This window comes from Octopus bimaculoides, chromosome 20 (assembly GCF_046866305.1).
Source record: "Octopus bimaculoides isolate indiv1 chromosome 20, ASM4686630v1, whole genome shotgun sequence".
NCBI classification, from domain to species: domain Eukaryota; kingdom Metazoa; phylum Mollusca; class Cephalopoda; order Octopoda; family Octopodidae; genus Octopus; species Octopus bimaculoides.
Genome location: NC_142947.1, coordinates 3702202 through 3714557, shown reverse-complemented (window position 1 = coordinate 3714557; position 12356 = coordinate 3702202). Strand labels below are relative to the sequence as shown.

Below are 12356 nucleotides of genomic sequence, written 5' to 3'. Positions count from 1 at the left end.
ATGATCTCAGGCAGAGTTGAACTGGTGCTTAACAATCTTCATAGATATACGTGTAACATAATACGAGCTAGCCTAACTTAGTTTGGATATAATACTCTTTGATACACATCAGCATGTCTGTCTAATATATTTTCAAAATAATTTGAAGAAGTAGCGTGTGCTTGTCTTACAAGATTCAACCAGCGTATTGTCCCCTCATCACTATTTTTTTTCTTTTCCGATATAATTACTAATCATTGGAAGAGAAATAAATGAATTCATAAATAACAATGTTTTCCACTGTCTGCAAAGATGATTTATAATTATTTTTTTTATTAATTTTAAGTTATTTTCATTCGCGATGCAATAAAGTATCTGTTACGCGCTTCCTACTTTTCTACTGTATATATTTTTTGTATTCATTTATTAGATGTTCTGTAATGATTCAATGATTTGCTATACGATTTTCTTTTTTTTGTTAGAACTTAATTTTGATAACCAGTCGGTAGCGAGAAAAAAATCTATGAAGTTCCACAGTATTCAATTATGTTACGTTCATAACCAAATATGAAATCATAGCTCTTTTAATAAATTTGTTCAGTAGTTCTGACATTTGCACTCTGTTACGTACTTCAGAGGAAGAATTTTGTGGGAATGATTCCAGCGATATAACTTACGTGTGTGGTGTGTATGTACATATATCTATCGTTACAGACAAATATCTTCCGTGCGAATTTATAGGACACAAGATATGAATTCAATTTCATCAGGATGACTATAAGACTAGCGAAGGAAATAATAGTGCTGTGGGTTAGATTCAATACAATAAATATATATGTGAATGCGCTGTGTGCATACGTATACTGAGAAGCTAATAACACCCGATATACTAGCTATAGAACCCTGCTTCTGCCTTAAACGATAATCTTACATTTGTTGGTGTATCATCTCAAAAAATTCAAGAGAACTGTTAATAATTGGAAATATTTACTACAAATGACTGATATTCTGAGCTGCCTTGGAGTTATACAATAATGGCAACAAAAAGAACAGCAACAGTAGCACGAGTGTAGATTGCTGTTTTGCTTACGACTATCATTATTAAGGTATAATATGATACAGAATAAATCTATTGTTTGTTGTCTTATCTAAGCCCACGCTGGGCTCAACTGAAGTTGGATGAAACATTTTCTAGCCTTCACCGTGTTATCGTTACATATGTTCTGGAAGTACATTATATAATTTTTTTCAGATGTAGTACTTGAGAGAATTTGCTCTTTGAAAGAATGCTTTTGTGTCCAAACAGAAATATGTTGTTTGGGAAAAATAAACGTTTTATTTTTTTTTTTAATACTCTTTTAGATGCATTTATATGTTGTTTCCAACAACGTAGAGATTTTTGTTTTTAACTGTCACGGGAAACCATAAAAGAGTATAATGAAACGAACTGAGTAACCCAAAGAGAGTTCACGGCAACAATATAAATACAAATACCATTCTTAAGCAAACCATCCAGTGCCTACCATACCCTCTGAATTTGCTAGATATGACTGACAAAACAGCCTTAAAACTCCCTTAGAAACCGAATGATGATAGGATAAAGCAGCTTTAGAGTTATGTCTGGCGAAAACCAGCATGATCGTTGTTGGACACGTTAGTTTATGACAAGCAATCTAGGTTAACATAGGGCTCAGCAACACTACCTTATTCTTAAAATATTCATTGGCAAATTCGAATTTTAAGGAAAAACCAATGTACTTATTGAATTGTTGTGTACAGAGACCAGATCGAGCAGATCCATTGTCAAAACAGACTTAGTCATATATAAATTTATATTTAGGAGGCATAGACTACGTAGAACTAAATTATCCAAATGATTCTTCACATTTTAAAGCTGAGCGAAATTACTATCATTTGTAACAGATTGCAGAAATATTTAGCAGTTTACCTTATGGTCGTGAACAAAATATCGCTAAACGCACACAGTTGATCTGATCATGCTAGAGAAGTGAGATATAAAATACAATATATACAACTGGCAAAAATATTGTAATATCTGTGTGACGATGATATCTATGTCAAGCATAATTTCATTCAAACCAAAAAACCATTTTCCTTCTTATTCTTTTTTCCTGGAAATACCATTAAAGTGGCAAAACTTGAAATGAAAATATTTCGTGTCTCGGTGTCTTAAACGAAGGGAAAATTAATTTTTTTAAGAATTACATTTTAGACTGACTAATGAGAAAATTAAGTTAAAATGCATCAGGCCTAGAGAGTCGTGAATGTAAAATATAACTTATTACTATATAAAATTAGTATTATTAACATAAATGGACAATTACTATGATAAACAGAGTAAAAAAAAGCTAATCATATTACTGTGCAGGGATGTGTTGGTTGATGGAAAAATCAATAGTTAGAGAGAAAGATATATAATGCCATCTGGTGGAGGAAACAACTAAAGTAATATCGGCTTCAGGAGAAATGTTATTGTTGTAAGAGTAAACTATGGTAAATGGTTAGTATATATTAGCTACGTTTCTCATAGCCATGAATATAAACATTGCAGCTGCTACATAGATACAGCTTCTATAACATAGCTAATGGCTAACTTCATTATATAATTCCTTACTAGTCCATAAACAAATGATGGAGGTGCGCACAGTATTACGAACATACAAGTAGACTTAAAGCGGCACAAGCCTACTTAAACATACCTGATTCTATCTATCTGTCTATCTATCTATCTCCGAATATAAGTCTGAGTGTGTGCAAGAATACATATATACATGTGCACATGTGTGGGTGCTTACATGTGTTCATGTATGTACAGTTTGTAAAATATCTACCCCTTAAAGTATAACATAAGCATGCGAATATAGAGGAGTGATTGCATAAGCTTGTATATGAATATATACAGAAAGTGAACAGATTCAGAACAATGTACAGGTTACTTGCAACTTAGACAACTGAAATGTTTTATTGTAACTAGCTAATGCTACAACTTAGAAAACACACACACACACACACACACACGCACACGCACACACATAGAGGCAAACAAATAAAATTGGATCATGCGCCAACCCCATGTCATTTCCGAAAGCATTGTTGTTGTTGCTTTTTCTAGCGAGACGAACGCATAGCTAGAGACATGAATAATTACATAGCGCACAGATGACCTTCATGAACAGATACCCATTCTTCCTAAAATAACAGCATGCCGTCTTCAAGAACGAGTGCTATAGAACATAACGGGACGGATTGTCGAATGAGTGACCGACACACGGTAAAATATATCAAATGTGCTATCGCCTTCACAGAATGACACAGGCTAAAAATACTATACAGTGTAAAAGGTCATTGCTGTTATAGACAATGCGTTCTATTTACAATACAAAAAAACATTCTTGATGAACAATAATTAGAGATGGTTTAGCAATTGCCATGATTTTTATTCAAAAGCCAAACAACTGATTCGTTTTCGACCACAAAATCACTGCCAATGAATTTTAATTCTTGAAAGTTTTCCGTTTTAGTTTTATCAATGAATGTAATTCTCTCTTTGAACCCACAGCAGACAACCATAAAATTACTGTAGTCTTCAACCTTCTACAGACTGGATAAATACATTTATTTTCAGTGACGTTTCCTCGATTTAATTTTTGTTCCTTGCAGTGTTTCTTGATATTAAAAAAAACGATATGTTCCCGACAATGAGCCTCAAACAAGAGTGTGTAGATCAAAGTTCAAATAAACTGAAGTTACTTTAATATCTAAAAATATCTACGGCTGGCATATATTTTTTATTTCATTAACATTTTCTTTTAGGAATTTTCAGAAAATCCTTTTTTTGTTTTAGTATTTTGACTATTTGACTGGAATTTTAAAAGTCAAACGAAATTCTAAATTTTTAATGTTGGGCAGATATTCAATTCAATCGATATAAGCTATACATAATGACCAAAACTGGAAGACAACTTGGAAAATTGCGCGGCATAATTTGATCTCTTAACAAACTTTAGGATCCGTACAGATCTGCTCGCTCTATCAAGAATCAGCTCGAAAAAATTCTGACTAATATAGAAACCATTTCCAACTAAACTCATTCCATCATAAAATGAAACATATGGAAAGAATTTACAGCAAAATCCACCGACAGAATGGCACCAAACAATATCATACAACCACTGAGTCCGTCTTTCCAACTGCCATTGAAGCAACTATTGGAAACTATAGTACACAATAATACCCCTACCTAGCGAAAACAGTGAAATTTACATAGCCACACACCACCTTACACTACTGGAACGGTACTGATGAATGGTTCTCACGTTGGCATTTTTGGCATTTGACAGCTTCGTCAGAACTGTTCTGAGACGACACAGCAACAGCAACAGGTTATTTCAAAACAACGTAGAAGCATTTTAGGAACACATGCTTGTGTTTCAGTCATTTAGGATAGAGATTAAACAATACAGAATATCATTGGAATTTAATACTTACGTTCTTAGTCCAAGTAATTTGGGGATCTGGTTTCCCAGTGCCTACACAGTCAATAGACAGGGTGTTAGACAGCATGACAATACGCTCACCAGTGTTTCGAAGAATCTCAACGCTCGGTGGAACTGCAACAAATAAATGAGACATCTGTTGTAGTTTGAAAAGTATATTTATACATAAGGATGAAAAAAAAATGCTCGACACAATATACAGAAACACACGTGTGTATGTATATATATATATATATATATATATATACATATATATATATATGTGTGTGTGTGTACATAGCCAAAGTGATGAAGCGAGAGAGTGAGAGAGAGTGCGATGTATATGCATATGTAGGATTATATTGATATATATAATATACACGTATATGTGAATGTTTATACACACACACACACACACACACACACACACCCATATATATATATATATATATATATATATATACAGAAGCACACGCATACGTATGTAATAACATGCATACAGTGAAATTTATTCCATTACCTTTGATAATGAACAGATGTTCACTGATAATATAAATACTACTCAAATGTAATTTAATCATTCTGCGGGATTATATAGGTTTTTTTTCGAACGAAAGCCTCTAAAACATTCTCATTTTCGTAGCAATCTTTAATAAGGTGTATTGAACATGATATGCATGAATTTATATATATATATATATATATATATATATATATATATATATATATATATATATATATATATATATATATATATTCACACACCATTTGAATGTTTTGCCATTATAGTGGACATCTGCTTATTTTCACAGGTAAAGAAAACATTTTTAAAATGTTACGCTACATATTTGTATTCGTAATAATATTTACATACAACGTTTCTTTTTATGCGGATATATAATATTAAATAACATAAAACTTCTAATAAGATTGCCACTTCATTCCAATTTTGCCAATTGTAATCAGGTGTTCACTGCATATTTAGCAACTCCCAATCTATACCTACTGACGGTTATTTATCGAAGTGTTTTTATCAAAGCTGAAGATAGTCATTATTATTTACCTGAAGAATAATCCGAATTACAGAAGTAATTGAAAGATTCTAAAACTGATAACACAATAAACAAATCCGAAACAACACAGATTTAGAAATGATAACTGATATTCAATAACATTAAAGTAATTTCACGTTTAAAATTATGGAAATGGGGACAGGCGCCGAGGAGGCAGAATCGTTAGCATGCCGAGAAAAATGATAAACGGCATTTTGTTACGTTCTGAGTTCAAATTCAGCTAAGTTTCTCATTAATTTTCATCCTTTCGTCGTCAATAAAATAAATGCCAGTTGAGCACAGAGGTCGGTGAAATCGACTTAAGTCCTCGCTCGAATTTGCTGACCTTGTGCGAAATTTGAAGCCGATATTAAGGAGATATGGTCGCTCTTTATTGTTAAGGAAGGGGTTGCACGGCAATTTACTCTTTGGTATTAATTTACAGCTGTCCAGTTGCGATGTACTCTTCGATCGAACAATAATGTGACCTGAATATATTACATATATTAACACCCAAACCAAACCTATTCAAACATATTGTATCGAGGAACATTTTACAGAGGTATCCATTCTTATTTTAAATTAGTTAGCTGTAAATTTTCCCTCGAATTTCTCTATTTCTAGGGGTTCATGCATCAACATGTCATTTTCTACATTGATAATTACTCGCCAAACATTTCATCTATTTATAACGACCAGCATTGCTAAAAAAATTTTTCTCCAATTTTTTTAGTTCCAATAATATTTCGAACAACAAGGTATTAAAGGAATTCTTCATGAAAAACGACTATCAGGCATATAGTTATTTTTATTCAAATGATTTTGTAACTTCAAGTTATTTCAGCTCTAAAATATATATATTAAACAAATACTCAGTAGTCATTCAAAACGTTACACTAATCACAAACCTGATTTGGGATCAGTTTCGATTATGTATGACAATAATATATGCATTTCATATTTGTAAATATATTTACTTTTTTTAAACAACTATATGTCTTTGTGTATGTATATATATGAACATATGCATAAATTTATATGCAAATTTTCGTGCATATTTGTTCGTATATTTAGCTATGAGAGCCTTTGTCTCAGTAAAGCAAAATTTAGAAAAGCTATCCATAGTTAAATATATGAAAAAAAAAAAAAAAAGATCCGGTTCACTTACTTGTGACAATTACGTTAATAAAGTATTGCTTCTTCTGTTTAGGCAATTGACATTCGTAGGTGGCTTCATCCTCCAATGTGACATTTTCAATTTGAATAGACAAATCTTCCAATATTGAAATGCGATCGGAACCTTGGAAAACTTTTTTGTCAAACGACAGTATAAGACTGCCTTTCTTCCAAAAGATATTTGCGTTACCTGAAAAAAAACAAAAGAAAAACTAGCACGTTGTTATATAATAATTATAGATGACTTGAGATGATTTTAAAGAGATCAAATTGTAAGTGGTTTCAACAAGAGCAAAAAAGCAATGTGATATTATTTCAAATACGAGGAAAAAAGGCTGTGCTTTGCATTAGGGAAAAAGCCAGCAAGTTTCCGAATGGGGGCAGAATACAGAAAATAGAAATCTTAGATGTTGCACACATAGGATGTACTTTTAATATAATAAAAAAAAAATGAAATAGAGGACGAAAACGAACATGTAATCAAAGATTGCAGGGAAGGGGTAGCGCGCAATATCTATAATAATAATAATAATAATAATAATAATAATGCGACAAATGTAGAATGTGTGGTGAGAGGAGCAAATCCGTATGGCACATCGTTAGCGAATGTCCGAAATTGGCACAATGCGAATACAAAAGACGCCATGAGAATGTGGCGAGAATGATCCATTGGTTAGTTCTCGTGTGATCTCTTCTACCTCCACTTATATCTTCCACTTTCTTCTCCTAAGAGCATTAGCTTGATCGACTTTTCTATGCTCAGTCACTTTAAACATACTAACTCTCTACCCAAATTGTCAACATTCGTTTTCTATAGCCTCTTCTTTTAGGTTCATTGTTATTTCTAGTATGGTCCACTTTATTATTATTATTGAGTGAGAGAGCAATGCGTGCACTCAAATTGACACTAGGGTACAAATATACGAAACCCAATAAACCCATCATGAATAGAGACCATCATCGGGTCTCATTTTATTATTCTTTCTATTGATTTCTACAGTAATGTTGCTATTACTCATATTGTTTTTATTTTCTTGGCTCCAGATCAGAAATGATACAATAGAACTGACTAAAGAGTTTACTGCTTTACCAAAACCATCTTTAAAATATGTAACATTTTAAAGAGAGTATGGAAGGCATTGGGAAGAGTCTCTCTGGTATTTTTAGCAAGTTGACCGAATATACAGAAGCACTGATTGCCAATCCTATTGAATAATGTTTTTCCATTCGTGCCCATCATTTCTTGTTTTTAAGAAAGGATAATGTATCTTCAAAACTACACATCCAAATGTATCTATTTAAAATCAGATTTGAGAAAGATTTGACTACTAGTTCTAACAAGACAACTTCCGCAGTATGTCGCTCTGAGACATTTTCTTGAGTATACATATTTTCGGAACACGATTTTAAAATAATTACTTCAAACTAATTTTAAAATAATTGGTTTAACTAAAGAAATTAACATATAATACATCGTGATTAATTAACTGAATTAATACAACACTGTACATATTGACGAATCGCAGCACTAGATTAAAATAATTGCATTTGCTTGCATGGGTATGTTTTTGGGAATATGCTAAACTGTGTGTGCTTTAATTGCGTTTCATCTATTAATATCATCTATTCACAGAGTGATCAATTGATTCATATGCACATAAACATAAATTCATACACTCATATCTACTAATCTATCTATCTATCGATTCATCTATCTATCTACCTACCTATGTATTTATCTATCTACCTACCTATATATCTATCTATTTATCTATCTACCTACGTATGTATGTATGTATGCATGTATCTATCTAACCATCTATATATCTATCTATCTACCTATGTATGTATCTATCTATCTATCTATCTATCTATCTATCTATCTACCGACCTATGTATCTATCTATTTATCTATCTACCTATGTATGCATGTTTGTATGTATGTATGTATGTATCAATCTATCTATCTATCCATCTATCTCGGTATGTGTGAGTTTTTTATTACTATTTATTGGTTCATTTTGTGAATATTTTAAACATGGCCTTGAAAGAGAAAACTATGTATTTTGCCGCTGGCCAGTTTATTTCATAGTAAAAATTAAAAAAATATATATTTCATTCCTATTTTAAAACGATTTGGTTTTATTTCTTTACATATTTCTTTTAATTCTTTGCGCAGTAGTTGGCTTCTTTCCAAGATTTAATTTTCTTTCACGTATTGGTGCTTCTTATACACCCATGTTCCTACGTTCCTTTTGTTATTTTCCAGACATTTAATTTGTATCGGTTAATAATACTCTTGCAGACACTCACACCTAATACAGACATTCTTAGCGCAACAATACTACATACGAGGCTTCTACGAACATTTTGTAATTATATTCCGTCTTACTTCTGTAGGCAGGAGGCAGAGATGAAGTAAACAATATGTAAAAGCTAGCTGCTATGTAATTATCCTAACATTTATTGAACATTTTAGTTAGCTTAAAGTTCGATTTGCAAGTTTTCTTCTTTTCAGATACTTTATGAGTTTTCCATCTTATCTGGGTTTCTAAACCACAATCAATGTTCAGTGCTCGGTTGATAATTTCTCTTATGTTAATTCCTAACTATAAAAGTAATCAGAACAGTTTAGCCGGATTTCAATACATAATATTCACTTCAGATATCTATAATTGTTAGACGACTAATCTACAATTCATTGCTGAAATTATCAATATCTCCATTTTCACAGTTGTATATATTATGGAAGCATTATGCGGTTCATAAGTTTTCTTTGCAATAATATGATTCTCGTGTTCGATCCCATTTCACGCCACCACGAGCAAACATACTGTAATTTTAAAACCACACCTGAACAAATTTAAAGTTAGTGCATTACGCAATGAAGAAAATATATAGATTCATGCATGACGCACCTTATAACGATAGAGAAGGAAAAGTGTACCAAGGGGACATATTTGTGGTGCAATCTCAGCAACGCTTCGCGCCTCAGGACCAGTTACTGCAACAGCCTGGGTTTCGGGGGCCTACAGCTTTTTAATATTCTCCCAAAGAGACTGCGGAAACTGCACAAAGTAGATGTAGGCATTTTAAAATCAAAGCTGGACCACTACCTGTCGAGAGTTCCAGATGAACCTACCTCACGGCCAGAGGTGCTCATGAGGGTAGTTACATCAAACTCCATTCTTCACCAAGTGCCACACGTTGGAGGAGGTTCTCAATAATAACAGTGTAGCAAAACGGCGGTGCATCAACATGGCCGCAGCTCTGAGATGAAACTACAGACTATATATATATATATATGCGACAAGAATCCACACAGTTTCCGTCTCGGAAATTCACGGAAAAGACATTGGTTGACCAGATGCAATAGCAGATGGTACATGCGGAGGGTGCCTCTGAGAGGCGTGGAACCCAAAATAACATGCCTGCAAAGCAAGCCTTTTTACTTAGAAGCAATGAATGTTAATTAGAAATTCTGTCTACTGCTGTCTCAGAGAATGATCTCTCCAACTGATAGATTACGCATTCGTCCTTTGTTACAGACTCTTGTTGGTCAGTAACTGCGTGTTGAATTGTATACAAATATGTTTATACAAATGTTTATGACTTCTCCCTTCATATGGCGTGTGCCAGAGCTGCGATAGTTCGATATTGATAAATATGTACCTTGCGGAAAGAGACACATATATCGATATGCATAAGGAAAATCCTTTGACGCCTTTGTCACAGTTGTGACTGTAGTCCAATATTTGAAACTATTGAAAGAAAGGGAGATAAAACAGGTAAGTTTCTGACACTTTGTCCTTTAATTGTGGAAAAAGAACATCCAGTATTACACTTGGTCATGACTTCTTCCAGGCTGTTGTTAGATAAAGAATATAATTTATCTTCAGATCAAACAACACGCAAGAATGCATGCTGAAATGATATCTCCATTAAAGTTATACTCAGCTTAGGTATTTGTGCAAAATACGGTAACGGTTTATATCTACGACCAAAGAACATAACGGGGAATGCACACTACGGAAAGCTTCGATGCACTTTCTGTCCTCCAGCTTTCACTTATAAAACAACAGTCAAGCGGAAGCAGTGATGAAGGAAATCCATGGCCCAAGGTGCCTTGCAGCCGTGAAGCGAGCTTCCGAAGCACGAAAACAATCTGCACTCTCTCCACTGTGGAGAATCAACAGACATTATTTTTTCTAAGAGTAAACATGAATATCAAATTAAAGAAAATTTGATTATATAAACTAATTAAAAAAAAAAGAGAAATCTTTATTTTTCAATTAGTTTTCTTTTGTTATTTATGTGCAACAATAAGAGAATAATATTATCAGTTTTCTGAATTTTATATTCGCTCAAGACAGATTTAAAATAAAACATTGACAGTAAATCTATCGAAATATATAACTTAAGATTTAGAACATTTCATATATAAAATATTTTTTTAATAATTGATAAATCTAGCGAAATAAAAACGAAAATTAATTCTTCCGAGACTATTAATGAAATGTAATGCCTCTGTATCAATTTATGATAGATGTCTGAATGTTAGTAAATGTCAAGATGCAAGTCTTCATAAAAGTAATCGCTATGACATATTACCAACCTTCAAAAATAACGCGAAACAACAGTTATGACTTCAGCCAACATGATGGTATCTTTGTGGTCGTTCTTCCTGCTAGAAATAGCATCTAAATCTATCTCTAATTAAGCGTGGCTGTATTTAATATGAAATATTCAAAAATATGATTTTAGATACATTATATATAGTGAAAGGTTAATCACGTGTAGATGCCTTGCATCAATGCTCTGTGGAATGAATGTCAAGAAATAGTTTTACACACAATCGCTGTTGTGTGTATCCGTCAACATATCGCTCTGTGCCTAAATCTATGTCTGCTAGCATTTCAAGAAATGGCTGTATCCTACGGGCCGACAAATTTTTCAATTATGTGGCCATGCGGGTAGTTGTTTCTGTCAAGTAGTAATAAAGAAAACTCATATACACTCACGCTTTGAATTCTATTTCTCTGTTTGTACCCATCGATTTCTGTCTCTCTATCTATCTATCTTTCGAGAGAACGCGAAATTATTATTATTCTTGATCATTGGCTCTCGAAGAACATAAATCGATAAAAAATATATAACATGAAAATATTGTGTGCAAAAATTTTTGTCCATCGCAGACGTTTATCAACCCAATATTTATATCCTCTAATTTATTTTACATTTATGCGCTATGAGAACTACTGCTCCACAAGGCATATATGTAAGTGTATACAGTTATAAACAAAAGCCTGTATGTGTACTTACGGGGGTTTTCGTTTCCGCATGTCAATTTTAGGGTGTCTTCCTTCTGTACAGTTACCTTTACTTCATCTTCAGCTGTAGCGAAAAAAAAATGAAAAATTAGTTCTAATGAATAATATTATAATATACATAAAATATATATATGTGTGTGTGTGCGCGCGCGTGTGTTCGAGAGTCTCTCTACTAATGGAGTTCACATGACCATATGTATTTCGAAGGTCGCAGCCAGTTTCTCAAACATAATTAGATACAAAAGCCCCCAATCGTTAATTTCACTTCTGTCAACTTTTCCTTGAAGAAGCTATCTATCCGAAACGTTGAGTTGTCCACATTT

The 12356-nt window shown here is 33.0% G+C and overlaps 1 protein-coding gene across 1 annotated transcript in view; it reads right to left on the bottom strand.

Annotated features, from left to right (window-relative positions):
* The window catches only part of LOC106877064 (limbic system-associated membrane protein), a 363596-nt gene that overhangs the window by 306275 nt on the left and 44965 nt on the right, over nucleotides 1-12356 (bottom strand). The window contains exons 2-4 of the mRNA XM_089338653.1: nucleotides 12026-12127; nucleotides 6696-6893; nucleotides 4489-4610 (exon numbers count right to left, since the gene is read on the bottom strand). Of these exons, the coding sequence (XP_089194779.1) occupies nucleotides 4489-4610; nucleotides 6696-6893; nucleotides 12026-12127 (422 nt within the window). The remainder of the gene's footprint in view (nucleotides 1-4488; nucleotides 4611-6695; nucleotides 6894-12025; nucleotides 12128-12356) is intronic.